This window comes from Mirounga angustirostris, unplaced genomic scaffold, assembly GCF_029215605.1.
Source record: "Mirounga angustirostris isolate CCGP_5_RB_7025 unplaced genomic scaffold, mMirAng1.0.hap1 SCAF_17, whole genome shotgun sequence".
Lineage (NCBI taxonomy): Eukaryota > Metazoa > Chordata > Mammalia > Carnivora > Phocidae > Mirounga > Mirounga angustirostris.
The window spans coordinates 1,679,026-1,703,250 of NW_026991725.1; the positions used below are offsets into that span (position 1 = coordinate 1,679,026).

At 60.0% G+C, this 24,225-nt stretch overlaps 2 protein-coding genes across 10 annotated transcripts; both read right to left on the reverse strand.

Moving 5' to 3' along the window:
- Positions 1-59: 59 nt before the first annotated feature.
- On the reverse strand, positions 60-4,768 carry HIC1 (HIC ZBTB transcriptional repressor 1). 2 transcript variants are annotated; one of them, XM_045889634.3, is made up of 2 exons: positions 4,635-4,768; positions 60-3,108 (listed from the first exon to the last, which is right to left on the reverse strand). In XM_045889634.3, exon 2 carries the CDS (start codon positions 3,086-3,088, stop codon positions 941-943), a length of 2,148 nt encoding a protein of 715 aa, XP_045745590.1. In that variant the 5' UTR covers positions 3,089-3,108; positions 4,635-4,768; the 3' UTR covers positions 60-940. The 2 variants fall into 2 exon arrangements, with proteins under 2 accessions (XP_045745590.1, XP_045745589.1); XM_045889633.3 differs by lacking the exon at positions 4,635-4,768 and adding an exon at positions 3,469-3,780.
- An 8,563-nt stretch (positions 4,769-13,331) lies between these two features.
- On the reverse strand, positions 13,332-23,708 carry LOC123854402 (2-(3-amino-3-carboxypropyl)histidine synthase subunit 1). 8 transcript variants are annotated; one of them, XM_064583501.1, is made up of 12 exons: positions 23,563-23,708; positions 21,432-21,584; positions 21,246-21,309; positions 19,546-19,667; positions 18,950-19,107; positions 18,700-18,821; positions 17,116-17,184; positions 16,552-16,708; positions 16,319-16,419; positions 15,738-15,816; positions 14,861-15,278; positions 13,332-14,174 (listed from the first exon to the last, which is right to left on the reverse strand). In XM_064583501.1, the coding sequence occupies exons 1-12, from the start codon at positions 23,621-23,623 to the stop codon at positions 13,675-13,677; spliced, it is 2,004 nt and encodes a 667-aa protein (XP_064439571.1). In that variant the 5' UTR covers positions 23,624-23,708; the 3' UTR covers positions 13,332-13,674. The 8 variants fall into 8 exon arrangements, with proteins under 8 accessions (XP_064439571.1, XP_064439570.1, XP_064439574.1 ...); XM_064583500.1 differs by having other exon boundaries at positions 16,552-16,720; XM_064583504.1 differs by having other exon boundaries at positions 16,552-16,720; positions 21,432-21,618; positions 23,563-23,701.
- Positions 23,709-24,225: the final 517 nt, after the last annotated feature.

A 24,225-nucleotide genomic window follows, 5' to 3' on the forward strand; every position in this document is an offset into this window, starting at 1 on the left:
TGGCCCCTCCACCCACCCAGTTCCTTGTACAGGGCAGAAGAGAGTAGCGGGGTCCAGGGTCCTTGGTTACTGCTTTATTGCTGTTTGGTTTTGAGTATAGAAAATGGAAGCGGCTCTGGAAGAGCCTGTGTACAAGGTAGGAAATATACAAACGGGGAGGAGGGAGCTAAAGAGACCACGTTCCAGCCCAGCCCAGCCTGGGCTCGGGGTGGGGGGCCGCCCGGGGCGCATGCAATAAATATGGTCCGGGGCCCCAGGGAAGGGAGGGATGGGGAGGACACCGCGGGAGTGGGAGACCGGTAGGCCAGGGCTGCCTCAGCCCTCTGACTCCAGAGGGAGGGAAGGGTTGGCCCTGGGGCTAGTGCCACTTGTGCAAAATGAGGAACTTCACATTATCAGTCCCGGGGCGGGCGGGAGCGGGGGGCGGGGGGCCCTCCGGCCGGCTCAGTCCCCTCCCCGCTCCCCAACTCTGCCCGACGCTCCGACCCCAGCGGGGAGATTCACAGTGAGAATGGGTGTGGTCGCAAGGGCCGGAGGTAGGGCTGGGAGCGCCCCAACAGTGACACCCCTCCCTCCAAGAGCAGCACGGAGCCGGGGGGGGAGGGGGCCAACGAACCACAGGAAGAGGCGGAGAAGGGCCGGGGGTCTCCTTTGGTCAAAGCTGGTATCAAAAATATAAATCTCCCTTCCCCCATCCCACCCCCGTCCCGGGGTTTCACCCTCACCCCCACCCCCGGGCTAAGGCACAAAGCAGTGAGGCCAGGTGGGGCCGCCGCCCGTGCGGCGACGCTGCCGGGGCTGCTACAGTCGTCCGGGCGCGGTGTGCCTGCTCGCGGCGGCCGCCGTCGTTCCCCGGCGGGGGGAGGGGGGGCTCGGGGAGGGGGGCGGGCACGGGCCGGGGCCACGCGGCGGCGACGAAGGCGGGCCGGCAAGAGGCGCTCTAGGTGGGGGAAAAACGGTCGATGGTCCGGCCGTCGGGTCCGGCGGCCAGGTGCGCTCCCTGGCTCAGCACCTCGGCCGCCTTGTCCGGGCTGAGGCCCAGCTCGGCGGTGAACTTGGCCAGCGGGTAGAGGCTCTCGAGCGCCACCTTGGGGTCGTGCAGGAAGTGCGTGGTCTGCGCCAGCAGCTCGGCCGCCGCTGCCTTGTCCTGCTGCTTCAGGCTCAGCTGTTCAGCCGTGAGGCGGGCCACAGCAAAGACACCCTCGGGGAAGTCGAGCTTGCCCTTGCCGTCGGGGCCGGGGACGCCGGGCAACCCCCCCAGGCCGGCCAGCGCTCCGGCTGCGCCTGCCGCGCCACCCACGGCGTGCATCTTCATGTGGCTGATGAGGTTGCGTTGCTGGGCGAACTTGCCGCCGCACACCTGGCACTCGTAGGGCTTCTCGCCCGAGTGGATGCGCATGTGCTCGGTGAGGCGGTACTGGCGCGTGAAGCGCATGCCGCACGCGTCGCACGCGAAGGGCTTGAGGCCCAGGTGGCTGCGCATGTGGCGCGTCATGGTCCCGCGCTGCGTGAACTTCTTCCCGCAGATGGTGCAAGGATAGGGTCGGGTCAGCCAGTGCGTCTTCTCGTGCTGTCGCAGCGTGGCCGGGTCCTTGTAGCTCTTGTCGCACGACGCGCAGCGGTACGGCCGCAGCAGCTCGCCCAGGCCGCCCGGAGCCCCAGCGACCTTGTCCCCACTGCCTCCAAAAGGGGGCCCCAAGCCGGCGGCCCCCGCAGCTACCTCAGCCGCCTCGGCCCTGCCGTACAGCGCCTCCTCCTCCTCCACGTGAGCTTCCACGTGCGCATTCAGCTGCTCCGAGCTGGGGAAGCCCTTGCCGCACGGGATGCACACGTACAGGTTGTCACCGAAGCTCTCGGGCTCGCCGTAAGCCAGGTGCGGGCATGGGTAGCCCTCGAGGTGGCCGCCGGGCGGGCTGGGGTCCTCGCTGCTGCCCGTCTCCTCGCTGCTGCTCTTATAGTCGTCGCCGTCGCCGCCCGCGCCTGGCCCGTCCAGGCCGCCGTGGTAGCGCGGCGGCGCCAGGCCTAGAGCGGGCACCCCGGGCGAGGCGGCCGGGTCCCCGCCGCGCTCCTCGCAGCGCTCGCTGGGGGAGCCGCGCTCCCGGCCCAGCTCGTCGCCGTAACTGCCCAGGCCTGGCTCGTGCTTCATCCAGCGGTAGAGGAGGCTGGGCCCGTCGGGGCGGCCCGGGGGCTCGGGTCCCGGGCTGCCGCCGCCGCCGCCGCCACGGAACGGGTCCGGAGGCGGTACGGCCTCCTCCAGCTTCTGGAAAGGCAGCGGCGGCAGCGGCGGCAGGGGGAGCGGGGGCTCCTTGTAGGCTGCGGGGCCGGCACTGGGAGGGCTGTCTGGGCGCGGGGGCAGTTCGCGCTCGCCCGGCGGCCGCTCGGGAGGCGCGGAGCCCGGCGGGCTTTTCTTGGACAGGTCCAGGCCGCAGAGCGGGGAGCAGCGGCGCTCCGGGGCGCAGAGTGCGGAGGCCGGGCCGGGGCCCGAGGCGTACAGCTCCGCGCAGTGCGTGTTCACCGCGGCCTCGGGGCCCGCGGCCGGCTCGCCGGCGGGCGGCGGCGGGGGCCCGGCCGGGGACGAGTAGCAGGCCTGGATGACGGGCGTGGCGGCCCGAAGGCCCCGGCCAGGCCTCCCGTAGGGAGCGTAGCCGCCGCCGCCGCCGCCGCCGCCCCGCAGGTGGCAGTACTTGCCGTGGCGCTTGAGGCGCTTCTTGCACAGCGCCACGAGGTCGGGGATCTGCAGGTAGCTGGCGGCGGCCAGCACGGCGCCCAGGCTCGGCTCGGCCCCCGGAGCCACGGCCGCGGCCGCCGCCGCCTCTGCGCCATCAGCCAGGCGGCCGGTGTAGATGAAGTCCAGCACCAGGCGGAACACGGCCGGGCTCACCATGTCATGGTCCAGGTTGAGCAGGTTGTCATGCACCACCAGGGACTTGAGGTAGGCGCTGCTGGCCGCCAGCACGTTCTTGTGCGCGCGGAAGAGGGCGTTCTGCACCACGATGATCACGTCGCACAAGAAGCCCTTGGTGCGCTGGTTGTTGAGCTGCAGCAGCAGCTGCCTCGAGTGGCCCGGCGCCTCCATCGTGTCCAGCATCGTCTGCCCAGCACACTCTCCTGCAGGGATACACAGCAGCCGGGTCAGCGCCTCACCCAGCCCTGGCCGCCTCTATCCAGCTGGGCGCTTCTCCCCCCCGCCCCCCCCCCAACTTCCCCTTCCCCCTTGCCCTCAGCCAGGCAGGGGCATCGAACACCGCGGCCTGGGCACTGGCAGCGGGGCGGCGGCGGCCTCCGGGTGTGCAAGCCTGGGCCGGGGGCCTGGACCCAGAAGAAAGGCGTCCGAGCGTGGCTGCTGGAGACGAGGCCAGGCCGGCCTGCACGGCCCAGGCCCGGGTGCCACTGGGCACACAGGCTGGGCTCTGGGGACTTCCGAGGAGAAAACTGTTTGGGGGAAGTGACCCCTTCGGAGACAGTTACCGGATTTGAGGAAAATGTCCGCTTCAGGAAAAGTCATTCAGGGCCCAGAAGTTTGCCCGATTGGGATATAAGGGAGCCGAGTAAAAAAAAAAAAACAAAAACAAAAAAACCAACAACAACAAAGCGCCTCCCGCCTCGGGAGAAGTTGCCCCAGCTGGGGGAAGTGATCCAGTGGAGGGGAGCGCGGTGCCCGCCGTGGCGCCGCCCTGCCCGGGGGCTGTCAGGCCCTCAGATGGGGCCGAGGCGCGGCCGCGGCGCGGGGAGCGGAGGCAGAGGCTGCCGTGGCGGGCAGAGCACGAAGGCCGGCCCCGGCGCGGGGAGGGCGTTATATCGGGGCAGGAGGCTGAGGCAGGAAGCAGGTGGGGGGGAGGGGGGAGCCACGCAGCTCCCAGGGGAGGGAGGGGGGCAGCGCCCCGGGCGGGCACGGCGCACAGCCGGCTGCGGCCCTGACCCCGGCCTGCGCCCCACCCGCGTCCCGGCCCCGGCCGTCGGCCTCAGCTCTGCATTCGCGGGCCCCGGCGCCTCCCGCCCCAGCTCCCTTCGGCCCCCTCTGCAACGGGAACTCCGCCGCCCCAAACTTGGGGAAAAGTTTCCCAACTTCAGACAGGCCGGGGAGAAGCGCGCCAGCCCCAGGCACTCGACTCCCAGCTTTTTCTCTCGGCCCCCAATTTTCGGCAGCCAGGCGGCCCTGGAGCCTGAGCCGAGCCCTGAGGTCCCCTGCCGGCTCGTCCGCCCGCCCACCCTGTTCCCGGCCTGGCCCACAGGGCCTCGCGGCCCGTTACCTGCGGCCGCAACGCGACCCGGCTTCCCTCCCCGTGGCGGTGGCAGCTCCTAGCCGGCGCCCCACCCGCCCCGCTGCCAGGCGCCGAGCTGTGCCAGGGCAGCGCCCCTGCCAGCCCCGCCCGCCAGCTCCCCTTCCCTTCCCTTCCCTTCGCCTCTCCGGCCCATGTGCGGGCAGAGCCGGCCCCGGGCCGCTGACCCCGCCGTGAACCCGGCGCTGAGCAGCGGCCCGGCGGTCCTGAGTCCTCTAGGGGACGACGCCCGGAGTCCTGAACGCCAGCCGCGTTGGGGCGCCCGCGCCGGAGGATGCGCCCGAGGCGGCCAGCGCGTAAGGACCGGGCTGTCCGGGTCCCCTGTCCCTCCCGGTCCCGAGCCTCAGGACCCACCTGGGGGGCATGTCGGAAGCCCCGGGCCCGGCTGCCGGCGGATCCAGGGGGGGACGTGGCTGCGCTGCGCTGCCCTCCGCCCGCCGGGCCCCCGGTCGGTCTGTCCTGCTGGTCCGTCCTCCCCGCGTCCTGGTCGCGTCTCAGCCCCGCCGCGCTTTCCGCACACTCTTATCTGGAGCGGCCCGGGCCGGCACGCGCTGCTGCAGCTATGGCGCCACCTCGCGGCCGTGCAGGGCTTTGCGCGGCACCGCCGCGACCTCCCTGGCGCGCACCTGGGTTGGGCTGGAGGCTCACAGATGCGGAGCTGGACCCGGGAGAGGGGTCTGTTCACAGGGCCACCCTCCCAGATGTGCCCACGTAAGGACCCAGGCCCCGAAACTTCGAGCCCCACAAACTCTGGGGCTTTGAGCTCAACGTTCCCATGTACATATTTCTAGATTCTCACATTGCCTCAGTTTGGAGAAGTCCTGCCCGCAAGGGGGGGGGGGACCCTGGGGACAAGTAGATGGGGGGGAGGGAGGTTACGGAAATCGTGAGAGAGAAGAAGGTAGACAAGATCTTGGGGGGCGACTCCTTAGACATCCCTGGATGGGACTGTCCGTTTGTACCCACCCCACCCCCAACACACCCACCTTCACTCAGCCACATGAGTTTACGTATGCACGGAATAAACCCATTTGCACCCAGACCCTCTCCAGGCACTGACACCTGCGGGCGCGCATGTTGGCGCAAACACACATCTGCCCCCTTCTAAAAGTTCGAGTCCTGGCTCTCTGGGATACTCCGGAGGCTGTCACGTAGGGTCCTCCATGAGCCTGGGCAGGGCCGTTACCCAATCAGCCTGCCCTGAACTTAGAGGTCTCTGGAGCGACCCCAGGGCATTCGACTGGGGATGGCTGGACAGCGCCTCCTGGGGATCCCGCAGAAGGAACCCCAGCCTCCCCGTGTGAGCCATTTTGAGGGACCTGCTTGCTCGACCTCGTCTCCAACACACCAACCCGGAACGTGGCCGCAGGGACTGCAGCCCGGGATCCCCCGGCAAGGTTCTGCATCCCACGTGAAGGCCCGGTTCTTGCCGGTGACGCCCCTTCTGGGAGGGAGGGGACCCCGCACTGGCGCGGGCACTCCGGAAGTGGCCCTGCGCGGCCCCGCAGCTTCATCGGGCCTGTAGTGAGTGCCGGGTCTCCGCGGCCCACGCTGTGCCTCCTCCCCGCACCTCCTGACCCCTGCCCACACGTCGGGGGGTGGGAGTGGGTCCTCGAGAACGCCTGCAGCTTCTGATTGGCTGCGCCTTCCTCAGCCGTCGCGCGCGAGAGGCTGGGGCGCAGAGTTACCATAGTAACCGATGAGGTTCGCGCAGATCGCGTCTCTCTAAGGCCTTGGAGAGCTTAGCAACCGCGCAGGGCTGCTGGGCGGGTGGGGGCCGCGCTCGCCGCCCCTCGCGCGGTCCTCCACCCCTACGCCCCCGCCAGAGGTAGTAGCTGAGTCACTCATTGAGGGGCCGCCAGCGCGGCCACGCGCGGTCCCTGACAGACACTAAGGTCTCGGGCGCCCCCCAGAGGCTCTCTTTCCTCCGCAGACATCTTCATGTCCTCGGGGCCATCCGTTGGCTCTTGGTCCCCACCGGTCCTTCTGACTCCCACCGCGTCCTGATCCTGTCCTCACCCTGTTTCTACTCCGTGTTCTGGATCCATTTTATCCCAGTCCTCTCCTCCGTCTACCCACGGTCTCCTCACTAGGGTTGCGGTGAGCTTCCAAGAACGAAAACGGTGGGTTCCGGGGCTGCCAGCCTCTAGGGGAGATGGACCACGACATCTTGGCCGAGGGGTGGAGGTGTTGTGCGCTGAAGCGGAAAAAAGTGTATGGAGTGCTGGAGAAAGGCGGGAAGGCTCCTCGGAAGAAGAGCTCTTAGAACTGGGCTTTGATGGATGAATAAGAGTTCTTCCCCCACACAGAAAAGCAGTCCTGGAGAAGAGAACCACAGAGACAAAGGCTGGAGGCAAAAGAAAAAGAGGTGGTGGGCGGGGGGAGGGGGAAGACTCCAGGAGGCTAGATTCCAAAGGTTGTGCAGGACCTCTCTGACTGCGTTTCTGCTGGAATCTTTTATCCTCTTGATGGGACCAGATCCTAGCCCCACAAGGAGCCCCTCAACCCAGTTTCACTTTTGTGCAGTGTCCACTGTGCCCACTTTGTTTTTCGTCAACACTCTCCCCAAACCCCTACTCCCTGAATTAACTCACTGCTCCCATCCCTCCCCTCAGGCTGTCCTTACGTCCCTATGGAAGGGTCTCAAAGACCTGCAGCCAGCCTTGCTGCCTTCCTGTGGACTTCACTCCTCTTCAGTCTTTGATCTTTCCCTCCCTCCCTAGTTTCTACCTACCCTACCTGCCTGGCACTGCTCCCCACCCCCACCCCACCCCCACACAATCCATCTCCTCTCTCTGAACACATTCATCCTCCTCCATTTAGAACTTTCCTCACTTGATGGAGCCAGGATCTTTCATTTCCCTGCTCTTGTTCAGGACACTTCTGCCCCACATGGCTTAGGGCCTTCCTGTCAATATCATACCTCCAGGAACTCTAACTCCTCCAGGAAGTGGTTTTGCCACTCCGCCCTCTGGAGATCCCTCTCTGCTAAGCTGCTGAGCCCTTGGTCTCCCTCACTCATTGTCACTCTCTCATGAGCTCTGCCAATGCCCACAAATGGGTCCTGGATGCGGTCTGCTGGGTGCAAGGCTCTGAAACTGGCACTGCCCACCCGTCCTCCTCCCCTCCATTTGCTGAGGCTTCCTCTTCTACTCACCCCCTTCTCCTACCGTCTTTCCCCCAACTCCCCCATAGAGGAACCCCTTGCTCATGTCCGGGGAGTGCAAGCCACCCTTCTCAAGTTTTCCGCGGTCTCCAGCTCCTGATTGGTACCTAGACCCCCCCATTCCTTCTAGGCCCAGACTCCTACAAAGCTTCTGCGAGCCCTGGGCTCTTCTTCCCCCATGTCCTCGACGCCACAGCTCTAGATACTGCTTTAGGCCCCCTCCTCAGGTCCAGCTTCCTCTCCTGTACCTCCCACCCCAGAGTGACGACACTGCAGCGGCCATGCGGGGTGTAACGCCACCGAGGGTCATCTTGTGACGTCACAGAGCCGTCGGGTCCCGGAATTGAGGAGTGGGAGAGGGGGCTCCCGCGTGAGCACCTCAGAAGGCCAGGTGGGAAGTGGGATTTCCCGCCCCCCCCCCAGGTGTCCCAGAGTGCATAAAGGTGTAACGGACCCGTCGGCCCTCCCGGCTCTGTCCTCCCGCCGGCCCCCAGCCCGCAGTTCCGGAAAGTTAACCCTTTGTAGACCCGTACAGGGGCCCCGGGCTCCCCCTCCCTGTTCCTGCTTCCGTGCGCCCTCCTCCCCCTCCCAGCTCCCCGTCGCCTTGGTCCCCCCCAACCCCCCGCCTCGCCACTATAAATAGCCCCTCTTCCCGTTTCCTAAATTCCCTGCTGACGTCGGCAGCGCGTCAGTGTGTAGGAGCCGCGGCCGCATGAATGAGCCGCCGCACGAGTACTACGCGCGCCTATAAAAGCAGCCGCGCCAGCCGGGCTGCGGGAGGCGAGCGGGAGCCGGCGCGGCGCGGCCCGACAGGTAAGTGGGACTGACCGACCGACGGGCTACAGATGGACCGATGCACGGACACGGACGGAAGGGCAATGAGGAGACCGGCAGACGGCAGGTTGGAGGGCCCCTAAGGGGTGGGATTGGGGACAGGGTGGGGGACGAGGATCCCCTCGCAGCTGGTGGAGCCGGGCCGGAGGCGTACCCAGAACCCCGTGCAGCACCTGCCCGCGCCCGGATGAAGACGCAGCCACTTCGGAGGAGCATCGAACAGAGGACGGCCCCCAGGGTCCCTGCGACATTTCCTGGGGCTCCTGCGCCATACTCCCAAGAAAGTGGGGCGAAGGTGCTGACGCCCCAGAAGACGCGCCCCCTCCTCCCCCTCCCCGCAGCGCAGTGACTCAGCCTCGCTGTCCCTGGCCGGCTGAGCGGGGCCGCCGGCGAAGGACAGACGCCCACCTGCCCGCCGACCTAGCCGTGGCTCTCTCGGGACCCCCACCCTGCATCCAGTCGGGCGCCCCCTCCCCGTCCCATCCCGTCGGGCTGGTCCCTTTGCGCCCCCGACTTCCCGCCTCTGCGCGAGGAGCTGTCCTCTCAGGACCAGGCGGGGGCGGGGCCTCGGCCGGACTGCCCCGCCCCCAACTGAGCGCCCCCCCCCCCGCCGCCGGAAGTGCCTCTCCGCAGGGACATATTTGACGTCACAGGGCTTTGACGTCAAGGGCCGCGTGCCTGTCCGCGAGCGCTGGGGCCGAGAAAGGCGGGAGACGCGGGGGAGGAAGAGCAGCAGCGCCCCCAGCTGCGGGCGACGGAGGCACCACCGCCCGCCCGGGCAGCGCGCCGGCACCTTGGCTCTAGACTGCTTACTGCCCGGGCCGCCCTCAGTAACAGTCTCCAGTCACGGCCACCGACGCCTGGCCCCGCCCCAGGACCGCGGACCCGGCCACCTGCCGCGCCCCCGGCCCCTTTGTCCCCCAGGGTCCCTCAGCCCCGCGCGCGCTGTCCGCGCCGCCGCTGTCCGCGGTGCTGATCCAGCGCAGGCTCTGCCATCCGCCCGTCCGGTCCCTGGTCACCAGAGGCTGCTAGCGGCGGCCGGCTCACACGCACATCGCACGGCGCCCGAGCCCGGTCCCCATCGCGCGCGCTACCCCCGCTACCCCCCTCCCCAGCTCGCAGTCCTGACGTCTGCCTGACTGGAGCTGCCACGGTGCCGTCAGCAGCGCGCGCCCCGCCCCCGCGTCTCCAGGGCAACCGTGGCTTTCGATTGTTACTGTGGGAACCGGAGGTAACAGTCTACAGCCATGGTCGCCCCGCAGCACGCCCACGCGCCGCGCCCGCCGCGCTCTGCCAGCCCCGGATGGGGGAGACCAGGAGCAGGAGGAAGCGGGGGCGGCGAGTCAAGATCGGATGAATCTGTGGGGGCGGAGGGAGGTGCGGTGCTGGGCGGGGCCGGCTACTCTCGGGTCTGCTGCGTGTCTACCAAGGCAGGGAAAGAAGCACGGTGGGCAGTGTTTCTGACCGCCCGCTTCAATGACCATCCTGTTCTCTTAGCCGAGGTTGCAGCCAAGGAATGGCGAGAGAAGGGGTAGTTCTGGGATTTGTGTTCTTTTTAGCTCCTCCGTGCGAGGAGGCTGCTGGGACCTGAAGGTTTCCTGGAGACTGAAGGGAGTAGACGAAGCCAAGTTTTCCTAAATGTGCCACAACCGCATTCTTCCAGGAACCCCTCTGCTGAGTAGGCAGAAAGCGAGACTAATCCTTGAACCCATTTCCTGATGGAGTTACAGCCTTCCCTCACTCTTTCATCCTCTGATTCATGTAGGATGATAAGAAGGGTCCCCAACCCTCAGGAAACCAGTGTGCTTGTAAAGTTAACCCAGTCAGTAAAGCATTGTCTGAAAGCAGCCTCACCTCAATCGGTGCTGGATTCTAATTTGAGACAGTGTCTCAAATTAGCTCTAATGTGGCAGAGTGAATATCAGAGGGGTTGAAGTCCTATTTGTCCAGTGAAGCGTGAGCCACGAACTCTTCAAAAACACGCTTATGTCACCTGCCACTGCCAACATCACCCACTGCAGGGGCTGACTGATGCATATTGGGTGCAGGACTTCCCTAGGGACAGTGCTGGGAATGGTTAGTGCAACCCAGTCCTGCCACTCATTAATCCAATTTTTTGTTACCTCTCCATAACCCCTCCTTCACTAAACTAGTTTTAAGGCAATTGGTGCTGGTTTTACAGCTAATCAATTCCCACATGCTTCCTTCCTCCCACTCAAGGACTCCGAGGTCTTAGATTAAATGTACTTGATTCTGGAATCCAGTAGACATCCGTGGGCAGACTGTAGTGTGTGCAGATGGGCCTAGTGCACTGGGAAGCAGGAGGTCCAACCTGGCCTCATCACCAACTGGTTATTATTTAAGGGGCTGGGTTTCTGAGTCTTGTGTAACATGGGATAATAATCATTCCTCTTTGGCAGATTTGTTGTAAGGATCAAATAGTAAAATGAGTAAAAACCTTTGAAAACTGCAGAAGCCTATTTCAATCTTAAGTATTCTACTAGGCTGTTAATGTCTTTGTGAGGGACTGGTGTCGATGGGGAGACCCCAGCTCTGGGCACTTAGGCAGAATGAACAGGGGAAAGGGGGCACATCTTTCTGAGCAGGGGCTGTTGAGGGGCTTCTTTGCTCAGGGACTCGCTCTCAAGAGCTTTAGGTATCTAAGGTGGAGTGAGAGGTAGAAAAGAGAAATGGGAGGGATATTCTGAAGGGAGCAAGTTGTTTGCAGTTTGAACCCATCTGGAGAAGATGGTCAGAGGGGGAAAAAAACAGAAAACTGACTGTAGATAATTTTTTAGTATCTTAGAACTCATTAAGTGCACCCCATCCTATTTTATGGATTAGGAAGTTGACACCCAGACAGGACATAGAGCCCAACAGTAGTGGGTGGTGGGTGGCCTCTGCTGACCTCCGAGGTGCAGGAGAGAAAACCATGACTAGTAAAGGATAGGAATGTGAGTTCTGGATCGGAATCCAGCTTTGGGTAAGTTACTGAACTTCTCTGTGCCTGTTTCCTCAGTCGTAATATTAAGTTAATAGTACCTACCTCAGGAAATTGTGAGATTAAACTGGGCAACTCTAAAGGTTCTGCTTATCACAGTATCTGGTGTGGTTAGCACACCATGAACGGTGTGCTATCCTCTGGACCTCATTTCCCTTAGGTATAAATTGAAAACATTAGATGAATGGTTCTTAATTGGAGAGCTTTCTCCCCCTCCCTCGTGGAATGCATGAGAATCCCATGTTCGTTTTTTTCAAATAGCACGTATTTACCAGAGACTTGTATTCTACCCTCTAAGGCAATGTTTTTCAAATATCATGTTGCATGGGAATGTCCAGGGAGTTTGCCAAAATGCAGATTCCTGGGTCCAGCAATTGGCTCGGTATGTCAGGAGTTGGCCCCAGGAATCTAAGTTTTAACACAATTCTGACGCAAGTGGTCCACAGAGTGTGTGGGGGGGGTGGGGGGCAATGACCCTTAAGATTCTCTGTTGTTCCTGGAGGATGTGACGGGAGAGGACATCTCACTTGTCGGGAACCAGTGGACCACATGATCTCTTTCCTTCTAGCTTGGACATTTTCTGATTCTTGAAGCAGGAGGTGGGGGAGGGAGGAGAATTCTCACCCTGAGCACTGAGCACTTCTGCTCCACCCAGTACTGTTCTGTTCTATCCTTATCCTTCTAACTTTAAGCCCTGGGTTAAAATCCATTCCCCATCATATCTTGTTCTCTCTCTTTTAATCCTCACAGTAATTCCACATAGCAAGGGCTGTGGTAGCAACTGTCACCATCTTCACCTCTTGGGACCTTGCTAAAGGGGGCAGCCTGGGATGGCCGTGAGGGCGCGCGAGCTCCCAACTGCAGATCCACTGCATTCCATTCTGAACTGCTCATTTCCAGAGAAGCCAGGAATCTTTCTGTGTGTGAAATTCCTAAGATTTTAAATACTGTTAAGTCCAATATTTTCTAAAATTCTATGGCCAAATCCAACAGGTCTGTTGGGAGTAATTCAGCCCATTTCTGAGTCCCCTCCTTTGGCCGAGGAAAGGGTCCCTTTAAAACGCCTAGGGCAAGCAGAGGCAGACTGTAGCCAGGGGGCTACCCTCCCACCCCCACTGTCTGCTGTAAAGGTCCTAAATCCAGTAAACTGGGTCTGTTGGGGGTAGGGGTGTAACTCCAACTTTTTTTTTTTTCTTAATTACTATCTGCAGTGAAGAATTCAGGATTTGGGGTAATTTAAGGGATATTAGTCTGTCTCCAGATGGGCTGGAGTATTTGTGCTATATCCCCTAACCCAATTCCTACTCAATTCCTAACTTCCCCGGGGGCAACCATGTTTGAGGGCTAGATCAGGGCCTCCTGTGATCTTCCAGAAAATGAACAAGGTGGTGATCCTGCAGAGGCAGGGCTGAAATCAGAGACTAGGGTGGGCCACAGGTGGGGGAACTGGAAGTAGGGCAAATAGCTAAAGTGGGCAGTCTATAGAGTGCCTAGGAACAAGTGCACTCTAAAACTGGAGGGGCTACTTAAGCCTTGGCTGGATCACTCCAGAGTAGCATCAACCCCAGAAACTCTGTAGGTGAGGGCAGGTTTGTAAAAGGGTTTCTTCCGTGTGGTCTTGGGCCTCTACCCAAGGTCTACTACCATCCCACCCTTCAAGCTCATAGTTCAGAGCTAAAGCAATTCTGGAGGAGAAAGCAGAGAACCCAAGAAGCCAGAGTTCGACAGAAGGCCAGCACACAACCCTCAGGGATCAAGATGGAGGAAGCCTAACTCCGTGGAGCCCAGGCAGCACCTTGCCAGGTGATCTCTTCCCAAAACTTCTCAGATGTAAATTCTTCCAACTCCGCCACCAAGGCCTCCTTTCCTTCAGCTTGGGACTTGAGACACTTCTACCAAATGTGTGCACACATGAGCTTATCCTGGGGGCTCATAACTGGAAACATGTCCCTCTTTGGAGCGGTGCTAGAGGCTGGGTGGGTGGCCAGGAATCCAGACTTCTGATACAAAATGGGTTTTTCTGTGTGTATGAGAAAAAAGATGCTCGAAATCGCCATCACCACTTTATTATGTGGCAGTCACACAGCACCAGCCCCTGCTTTTCCCATGTCACCCTCCACTCATCCAGGGGTCCACCAGCCTTTTTCATGCTGGAGTATCAGATGCCAAGGTCCACTAAGGCCTCCTGATCCCTTTTTTCTTAAGTGTAGAGCTAGACTTACAATAACTTGAGTCTTAGAACTGATACTTGTCTCTTAATTGGTGATGGTGAGGACCACTAACAGCAGTTGAGCTCCCAGGGGAGGTGGGATAAGGGGGAGGACCGGTTACAGAGACTGTCCCGAAGTCATGTGGGGGTGGGGGATGTAGGGGCAGAGCCATTTGTTGATCTTTCACTCTGCAAACTGGTCCAAGAACTTGAGGTAGGCCTGGCGCTGGGCCGCAGCTGCTGGAATGAAGTGGCCACCAGAGTGCGTGAGGGTGATGGCCCCAGTGAATCGGCTAGCCAGTTGCATACTTTCCTGAGAGGGGATGACGCAGTCAGTGTCCCCGAAAACATGGAGCGAAGGCAGTAACAAGGGGCCCTGCACGATGCGTTCCTTGAGTCCAAGGCCCCGAGGACAGAAACCAGATACCAGGATGATAAACCTTGGCAAGGGGAAGCGGGGATCGCCGGCTTGGCCAAGGGCACACACAACGGCTGCTAGCGCAGCCCCCTGGCTGAAACCAAGGAGCCCATCGAAAGGCCCCAGTGTCTTCAGGGCCTGTGCCACGGTTCCCAAGGCTTCCTCCAGACCTCTGCACACTGTGGGCTGGCTCAGGGCGTTGAAAACGTCTGCCTCCTGTTCTGAAAACCACCAGCCTCGGGGCTGCTCCTCCTGAAGGCAGGGCTCTACAGCGATACGGGGGAAAGGCTGCGGTTAGGGCAAGCGGGTATCTAGGCGATGAGAAATGAAAAAGGGAGGCGACGGAGGGCTTGGGAATGACAACGAGCAAACAAAGAGGCGGTCGAAGACGAGAAGAAAAGCTGGCGGGAATGAAGTGGAGAGCAGAGTGGCATGGCAAGACGGGGAAGACTGATCAAGGCGGAAGCCTGGGACGCTGGGATGGAAGGAAGAGTAAGGGCAGGGGGAAGGAACGAGGTGAGGACACAGCGTGGGGGTATGCTGAAACGAGGCCAGATCAAAGACTCAGAGGGCATTTCCCGGGCAGCGCCCGTCTCACCGGAGTCCGGCCCGGCGCCCTCGGGGCCCGCGGCATCCGCGACCAGGTGCGGGCCGCTGAGGCACACGAGCTCGGCGCGGCCCCGCAGCGCCTTCCTCAGCGCTCCCGTCTTCTCGCGGAAGCCCCGCTCGCTCTGCCGGAAGCCGGCCAGGGCTAACACCCGCAGGGGTCGCTGCGCCGCCATCTTGCGGGGCAACGCGCCAGGGACCGGAAGCAGCCTTTCCCCGAGCGGAAATCGAATATTCGAGGGGCGGAACCAAAGGCCGGCACCACCCCGAAGGCGGGCCTCAGAGCGAGCGGGTGTTCCCATAACAACGGGGAGGGGTCAGGCGCGGCCGGAGCAGGGGCGGATACCTGAGACCGAGGAGCGTCTCACCGCGCGGGCGGTGCTCCCTTGTCGTCTCTGCAGCTGCAGCCGTCGCAAGCCGCGGCTGGAGAGGGGTGCGTGGCCTCCTGCATCGGAGGTCGCAGACTTTGCTCGGGGTCTCCAGCCCGCGACGTCCTCCACCCTGCTCCCGTGCATTTCCCGGAGCGGCCGCACAGCGGCGGCCTCGGCTCGCGTCGCTAGGGAGGCGGCCAGGGCCAGGCCCGGCTTTGGTCCCTCTCCTCCCGGCTGGCGGTGCCGGCCTACCTTCTCCAGCGCCGGCGGGCTCAGGGCCTGGGGGGGCCGGTTCCGTCCGTGGTTCGCTGTCCACGGCCCCAAGGAGCTGCCGGCGTAGAAGTCCATAGGGTAGGGCTGCTGCCAGGAAATGTCCCTCAGGGCCACCACTGCCTAGGGGAGGACAACAGGACAACATTTGCCAACTTTTTTTTTTTTTTTTTTTAAAGATTTTATTTATTTGACAGAGAGAGAGAAGAGCAAGGGGAGAGGGAGAAACAGGCTCTCCGCAGAGCAGGGAGCCCCATGCGGGACTCAATCCCAGGACCCTGAGATCATGACTTGAGCCGAAGGCAGACGCTTAATCGACTGAGCCACCCAGGCGCCCCTTTGCCAACTCTTTCTGCGCAGGATTAATTAATTCAGTCTTCACGATGGCCTATAGAGGTCCTATTATCCCCATACCACAGAAAGGAAATTCGAGGCTCAGACAGGTCAAGGGACTTGCCCAAGGCCACACAGCTAGGAAATGAGTCAGCTGTAACTAAGTTGCTGCCCACCCCACTGCAGATCCCTCCCTTGACAGAACCAGGTGCAAAGCCCACTCTCAGGTATTTCAAAACTTAGTGTTACCTCATAGGGTGTCAGCAGTGGCTTGGGGAAGGCTGTGCCCCAGTCAATGGAAAGGCGCGGACATGCTACCTGCACCCACCTGGGAAGGGAAGTCACGTGAGACCCAAGGGGGGGGTCCCCTCCCCTTCTGGGCAGCATGCTGAAAAACATGACTGTGTCCCCAACACACCCGATGAAAAGACAGTCACCTACTACTGTTCAGAGTAACACTATAGCGCTGTTTGTTTTCTCCAGGAGAGCGCTCTGTGAGCTGAGGGCAGGGCCTGGGCAGCTCATCTGTGATCGTATCCTCAGAATCAAATTCACTTTAGTTCGGGTACACTGCAGGTGCCAACCACCCCACAAACTCATCTCACACCGAATGACTGTGATGTTGCAGTTACCTGTGAGCCCCCAAACCAAAATGGGTGTGACCCATAGCCAAGGGTAGCCCCTGCTAAGCCCCTGAGTGCTCTGTAAACATTAAAATTTCACGGAAGCAATTCCCACTGACTCCAGCCTTCAGTATGTGCTGGGCAGGACTCAGATCTAAGCTTCCTTAGCCAGAGTCACAGCTAGAGAGGTAGGGTGAGAAAACTTACACATCCACTTCAGGAAGTAGGCTAAGCTTGCTGGGGAAGATCTCAGAAAGCAGCAGCCTCATGAAGGGAAGTCCCAAGGCTTGGAGTCGAGATTCCAGGTGCTGTTGGAAGAGGGAGGCCAAGCTCAGGTCACCACGACTGAGCAGCCAAGTCTAAATCCCTTAGTCTACCGATTTTCCCAGCTGGGTTTCTAGTCAGTCCCCTCCTCCAGAGGCCATCCCAAGCCCTCTGACCTCCAGAATTTTGGGGCTGCCCTGGCGGCCCAAAGTGCCCAGGATAAGGCCCCAGGATTTAGCTGAGCGGGCCGTGGCTATGGCTTCTTGGCGGCTGGTCTGCATGCGCTGATGGTCATAGTGCTCTCTGGAGAGGACTTTGCTGTATGGGTCGTATCTGGAAAAGAAGCTATCAGGGTTATGGCGACAGCCATCCACAGCACCTGTTGTACACACGGCTCCCTGACCCAGCCCCTTGGTCTCCTAAATCTTTAGGTTCCACGCAGGTAATTAGGAATAGAGGCGAGAACAGAGATCGTCGCTGGAAAGCTCAGTCCCACAGCTGGAGCAGGGAAAAGTAGGAGGGGGGGTTTCGGATCTCAGTGTGACTCCCAGGGGATGGGTGGGTACTGTGCAGCTCCAGCCCTGGGTCTGACACCTGGATTCAGGACCCAGTTACCTCAGATCCTTAGAGCTGTTGGCTGTCAAGGGGCCCGGGAATGAGGAAATTTCAACCAACTGAGGGCTTCAGTGGCAGGGAAATCCCACCCCCTCCCTGGCTGGTCAGCCCAGCTCAGCCCATACCGGTAAGCGGGGACACTAGGGTTGGCAATCATGACAGACTCCAGATGGAAACGGCCGTCTCCGAGATATCTGCGGCAGGGAGAGAGGGGATGATAAGTATGGGGTGGAGTGAGGCAGCAGAAAAGGCAGGCACTGGCCGGGAGGTCCAGAGTTCCTGGCTGAGTGCGCTGCTGTGCGTGTGTGTGAACTGGCCTAAGTCATCATTCGGCCTCCCGAAGCCTTGGTTTTCGCACATGCAAAACAAGGAGTTTGAACTGGATGAGCAATAAGGCCCTTCTAGTTATGTAATGCAGATCTAAGAACTGTTCCGTCCCCCAGCCTTGTGGGGGACAGGTAAAACGGCAGCCAAGGCCATGGGAAGGCCGCGCAGGGCTCTAGAGATCCTAGCTCGGAGGTGGCGGGACAGGTTCTCCTTCGCCTAGCTCAACATAGACATGGCAAGTAGGGTTCAAGGTGTCACCAATGTTGTAAATGAAGTTTCGGGGTATACACTGGCTCTCTGCACCCAAACTGGTTCTCAGGTCCTGCTACTGAGTTGTACCAACTACTGTTTACTGGGTTTGCATCTTCTGTGCACCAAAGCCGGGACTAAGCACTTGCCACGCAGGAGTTCACTCAGTCCTATCAAACAGTCCTCCAAGCTACCTATAGTATCCCCATTTTACAACAGATACAACTGCTGCTCAGGGATGTTAAGAAACTTGCCCAAAGTCACACAGCTATTAAGCAGTAAATCTGGGACTTGACTCTAGGCTTAACCACCAGGCTCTATCAAGCCTGTCCCTAAAAGTAGCTTCCCAAGCCACAGAGAAGGCAGAGCATAGAGGACAATCTGCCATGGCAGCTCCTACTTTCCTGGAGACCACGCTGATTTTTGTGATAAACGGCCAACACCCAGGGTGTCTCTCCCTCCAACACACACCTTGAAGCCCCCAAGGGTAGGCACCTATGGGTTCAGAATTATGTGGGCGCAGGAACAGGGGGAACGCCCTTTGGGGAGCAGGGCTGCCAGGTCTGGGCTGGGGAAGGCCCTGATGTGGGCCTGTCTAGGGGCAGGGCTGAGTCAGGGGAGTGTCCCTCCCTCTTTCCCCGCCATCAGCTAGGAATGGGGCTCCCTTCCCTAGTCCCCGCGGGGGGAGCTGCCGGCTCTGAGGCTGGCTGCATTCACACAACATTAAGCATTTCCATTACCGAAAATAATTAGGCAGCAGGAGACACACTGCTCCTGCTTGTTAGCTGTCCGGATGCTAAATTAATGGGGCTGCAGCCTGGGCGTGCCCAGCCATCTTCTCCAATTACATTCCCACCATTTCTAGCCCACCCTCATCCCTCCCCCCGCCCCGCCCCGATGAAGCCCTCTGATTCCTGCCCCACCCCGGGCATAGCCTCCTACATGGTGGACAGAGCACCTGAGAGGGAGACAGGAAACCTGAAACCCTATTTGGTCCCCATTTTGCAGGGTGACCTTGAGCAAACAGTTAAAGAGCTTGAGACTCAGCTTCTTTTCCTATACAACGAACCTCCGGCTCCCTTCTAGGGTACATTTCTTATGCCTCTACAACTGGCCCCCCATTTTTCACTTACACAACAGCCTCCACCTCTTTGGGCAGATGGGGAGCCGTGCAGCCCAGAATCTCCCCAGGGGACAGGGGCTTGCACTGTGGGACACTCACATGGTACTCAGCTTTCAGCTCCTTCGCAGCTGCCTGTAGGGATGATGAGGGAAGGGAAGCAAGTGGGTGAGGAGGGAGAGCCAGGGCCAGAGGACCAGCCTGGAGCACCTAACGTGGGCCCCAGGAACAGCCTGGAGGCTGGCTGTTATCTGTCCACTTACCTGCAAGGTTGACACAAACTGAATGGTGCTGACCAGGGCAAGGGAAGTGGCAGGGGGAAAGGTGAGGCGGATAGAATCCAGGAGATGGGTAGTATCTATTCGGATGTCCACAAAGATGTACAATACCCGGAAGTCTTGGGCCGAGGTGTCCATGGGAACTGGGAGGAGGCAAGAAGTCAGGAGACTGTTTTGGAAGGCAAGAGGGGCAGGGGGCCTACCTGGGCCAGGGTCTCTGAGCAGCCAGGACCAGTGGCTTCAGCCTAGGGATACAAGGAGTGGGTAGGCGGCGGGGGGGGGGGGGGGGGGGGGGGGACAGTCATAGGTCCCTCAGAAGCTCCTTTTCGGTCACTCGGCCGGGGGGCCCAGCCTGCTCTACCACCAACAGCCTTTCGAACACCCACATCTGGGACAGCAACACTGTTTCCAAGGCAACCAAATCCAAAAAAAAGATGTACCTGCAGAGCAGGAAGGCCAAGGCCATCCCAGACACTGGGAGGGACCTCCTGCCTGCAAGCAGGACAAGAAGGCACCAACGACGGGGGATTAGCACGCAGCCCTGCCTCTCTGCCCCCCGCCAGGACCCCGGCTCGCCATACCCAGGCAGCTGTGGCCGTAGTGCACCAGGAAGTCAGCGCCCAGGGCCCTTGCAGTAAAGTCATCCACACAGCAAGCCCCATACGTCACATCGCCCATCACCATCACTTCAGCCTCTGTGAACCTGTGGGGGCGGGGGAGCAGGGGGAACAATGAGGCAGTGACACAAGGGTGAGGTGGGAGAGAGACCTACCCCCATGGGGTATCTCGGGGCCCAGCTGCCACATCCCCCGGTCCTGGCGGCAGCTCCTGGGACCGTCGCTGTATGCCGATGGTCTCTGTAGCGCCCCGGTTCCTCTGTCCAAGCTCAGACTGCAAGGAGGACCCCCACCCCTCAGCCTGGCATACACAGGGTCAAAAACAGACCTCTGACGCCCTGACTCAGCCCACCCAGAGCAATGAGCACGTACACACACGCAGACGCACCCACTCCCATGCCTCGACACTGCGGTGTGCGTGGGGACGCATGGGTGGATACACACGGCCTCCCTGTCACCCAGACCCCCTGCTACCTCCCCACCCTCAGTTAGGGCCCTCTGTGCCCAGGATGGGGGGACCCATGAACAGCTCCCCCACAGCACATGGCACCACCCACATACCTCGTGCGTCAGGAAGAGTGGGCTCTGGCCAACACATTGCCATAGGATCTGCTGCCAGGCCTGAATCACTGGGGGACAGGGGTGGGTGGGGAAGACCCCGCACTCCCCAAATTCACCACGGGAATGGAGCTGGAGGACCAGGTCTTCCTTGAGAGACCTGCCCCTGGGGCATGGGGCCTGGCTTGCTGACTGGGGTCTCCCCATTTCTCTCCTGGGGGCGTGGTGGGGAAAGCTGAGTTGCTGTCAGTCAGCAGCCCCCCTCCTCTCCCTTCCCCAAACCAGTCTGTGCACAGAAGCAGATTATTCAACTCCTTAAAATGCAGCTCAGGCGTCTGAGTCAGCCAGAGCACTTAATTTTTTATAGATTAAAATGTATGCAAATTGGCCTGAGCCCCAGAGAGCATCCCCAAGGGGCAAGAGGGTGGGAGCTGGGAAGTGAGTCTGTGGCAGTGGATGAGAAGCGGAGTGGGGGGGGGGGCAGCAGCAGGGAAGTGGGAGGTTCCTATCACGAGATGACCTCCCCTTTCCCCCCATTCCCCCTCCCTGTTCCTGTGCTGGTTCCAGATGGCTGAGCACTCCCCACCCCCACCCCCCAGGATGGCTCATTGTAATGAAGAAACTTAGAGAGGGGAGAGGAACTGAATACCATCTCCTAGACACTTCTCCCCCACCAAGCCCCTCCTTGCCCTACTCCCTCAAATGTTCCAGAGAAAAAGGTTCCCCTTGGCTAGACCGGATGCTGACAACTCAGCTCATTCCAGGTCAGCCCTGAGGATTCTTAAGTTCCTCCTCAGGCCCCACCACCTGCACCTGCTCTAGGCCCAGCTTTGAAGATACTGGAACCAACTCATTCCCTACCACCCCCGACCCCCCACCTTAATATTTTAGGGAAAGAGAGATTTATATGGACAAGCCAAGCCGGACAGGCTGGGATCTCAGCAGGCTGGGAGTTTAGTTTTGGCTTTTTCCCTTTGTGCGTGTATGGTTGTGTGAAGGGACAGGGTAAGGCCAAGGTCCAGAAGGAAAAAATGTCAACAGGCAGAGCTACAAGGGGCATGGGGAAGGCCTTGGCTTAGCTTCTTCTCCAGAGCCCCAAGCCTCACCTTTCCAAGATATCCACAATGGTGCAGGCAAAGAGGAGAAGGCCCTCAGGCATTTGCAAGGCCACTGAAAGACAGAGCAGAGACATGAGAGCAGAGGGCTGGGAGAATGCTGGAATGGGGATACTGCCCCTGACTGACCCAGGCAACCTCTCCAACCCTACCCCATCTCAAAGCTTGGGGGCTCACCCTTCTTGGCCCGGGCCTGCTGAATCCTCCAGATGGTCTTGGGAATTTCAAAGTTATAGTTGGAAGGCAGGACTTGAATGGCTGCCTGCAGCTGGGGGTTGTTCAGGATCTCAGGGGGGATCTGATTGGCCAGGCGGCCCCTAGGGGCTCGACCTAGGACAATGCAAGGCCTGAGTTGGCACCTGGCCTAAAACAGAACCAGACCCAGTTAAGCTGTTAACACCACCCAAGTTTCAGGCCCAGATCCCAGATGCCAAGGGGATTGGCCCAGCCTTCTTCCTCACTGAGTTCATTCTGAAGCTGGAAAGACAACCCATTAAGCCAGGAAGAGATCTGCATAATTAGGTTCCATGTTGTGAGATTACTGGGAATCAAAGATTTGAGTCCATGAGTGGGGTATAGTTCACCCCTTACCTTTGGAAGAACAGAGGTGATACCAGCAGACTGAACTGAGGGGCAAACGGGAAAAAGTCCAAACAACTGCTCCTTGATAAAGAACAACTCTGAGGAAAACCCAAAAGCCTAGCAGTCTAGGAAAATGTTCCCCCATCCCTGAAAACACCTTGAAGTTCTGAGGTCCTAGATATGAGATCTATAAGCAAACTGTTATAAGTACTAAAGACTTTTACCCTCTTTACTCAAGTCCCACTGACTCTATCTACACTGATGAATCCCTACACTCTTCCCTCTCCTTTTTTTTTTTTTTAAGATTTTATTTATTTATTTGACAGAGAGAGACACAGTGAGAGAGGGAACACAAGCAGGGGGAATGAGAGAGGGAGAAGCAGGCTTCCCGTGGAGCAGGGAGCCCGATGCGGGGCTCGATCCCAGGACCTGGGATCATGACCTGAGCCGAAGGCAGACGCTTAACGGCTGAGCCACCCAGGCGCACCCCCCTCCTCATTTTTAAAAGGGAAATAAACACCAAACATTTAACTGATTTAACAGGTTCCTTAGTCCCATTGTTCCACCCCAGGAAAAATGAAAGGACACACTCAAGTTAGGACTGTGGGCAAACAGGTAAGGAAAGAGAAGTGACCTCGCCCTTTAGTGGCTAGTAGTCTGGCGGTGGCAAATGCAGGTATACAAATTACAACCTGATTAAAGGAGAAAACACTGTAGCCCATTAGCAAAACTGCAGTCCTTAATTTGCCCCCTATTCCCCACAATTCAGTTTAGCTCAACCCCTATTATCTCTTTAGGAACAAGATAGTTTGGGAATGTGATAAGGAAACAAGAAATTAATGTATTGAACAAATATTTATTGAACCTGTACTTTGTTTCGGAACTTCCGCTAGGGCCCTTAACTACTATGGGAGGGATCCTCCCAGATTTGACCCTTCACCCTCTGCCTGTGGGTGGATGATGGTAGTGACGATGGTGCAGTGGAGAATGAGCATTGGCAGGCTGGGATCCTGAGACCATATTTGAACGTTACCACTGCCATCGTTTTTGTTCAGTTGTTTCAAAGGCCTTGGAACAACCAGCCCAGAACCCTGGGCCCCTCACAGAAGCTCCTCTGACCGGGCAAGTCCCTTGTGGTCGTTGGGGTGTGGGAGCTGCTGGTCTTAGCTCAATTTGTCCCCAGGACTAGTTAGGCGCCTCCTCCTTTATCACGTGTCTGTGATCTTCTGTTTACATCGGTATTCTCCGGTACACGGAGACCCCTGAGAGCAAGGCTGTCGTGCAGTCCCCTGCATCCAGCAAGGGCCTGGCAGTTAGTGAGCGCTCAGTGAGTGCCTGGTGAATGAAGCCATGTGCCTCTTTCCTGAAGGCATTCCCTGTGGGCCCACTTGTGGAATGACCGCTGCAACGCGCCCGGCTCTTTCCTTCCCCATCGGGTCCGCCTTATCCGTGAGTCTTCCTGTGCCAGCCAAGGCAGGGCGGGCAGCGTTTCCGGCTTGAAGACTACAAGCTCCTAGGAAGCGCTGCTCCCGATCACGCCCTAAGGCTGCAAAAGGAAGACCGGGCCCTCTGTGCTCCAGCGAAAGCCGCCGGGGCAAGCGACAGCGGGGCCTTCCGGGTCTGGCGGAGAAAGGCCGCCGCCATTAGCGGGGGATGATTCTGTCCCTGACTTGGGGGCCCTAACTCGCGATGCGAGGTCCGGGGGCCGCAGCGTAGTAGCACCCACCTCTACCAGTGCCGTTTCGGCTGCCCGGCCCCGCCGCCACGGACTCCGCCAGCGCCGCCATCACTGACCTGTCCACATGGAGACCAAAAAGGCAGCGCTAGAAGAGCGCCGAGAGCTCAGGCATTGCGATCGACCGCCGGTCGCTAGCGAGGGGCGGGGATTTGCTGGGCGGGGACCAGGAAGGAGACGATCGGGGCGGGGCTACCGCGGGTTCCCCCCTCAGCCCGGAAGGGCTGGGCTCTCCCCCGCCCCTAGCAGTCTAGCACTGCGCTCTCCCGACCCCCCAGTCTTCTCCTCCGCTCCCGGTTTGCCAGACGGGGCACTCCCGGACCAGTGCTCCCCTATTTGCCGACTCCTTGCCGGAATTCTGTGGGCCAAGTCTTGTGAATGGGACACGCCCCGGTATCCCTTTTGCTCCTCTCCCAGTCTCACCTGGTAAGCAGTGGAGGCCGTGTAGGTAGGGCTACAATCCGTAGCTCAGAGGACCCCACTGCCCAAACAAGACAGAACTCAGCTCCCATCAGCCCAGCTCCAAGCTGAGTCCTGGGGTTGATTTCTGGAGCGCCAGAGTGCCCTTACCTTTAGAACCAACAGTGCGGATGCTGAAGGCTCCCGTGTGAAAAACTGCTACCAAGGGAAGGCTCCAAGCCCGAGGATGCTTTC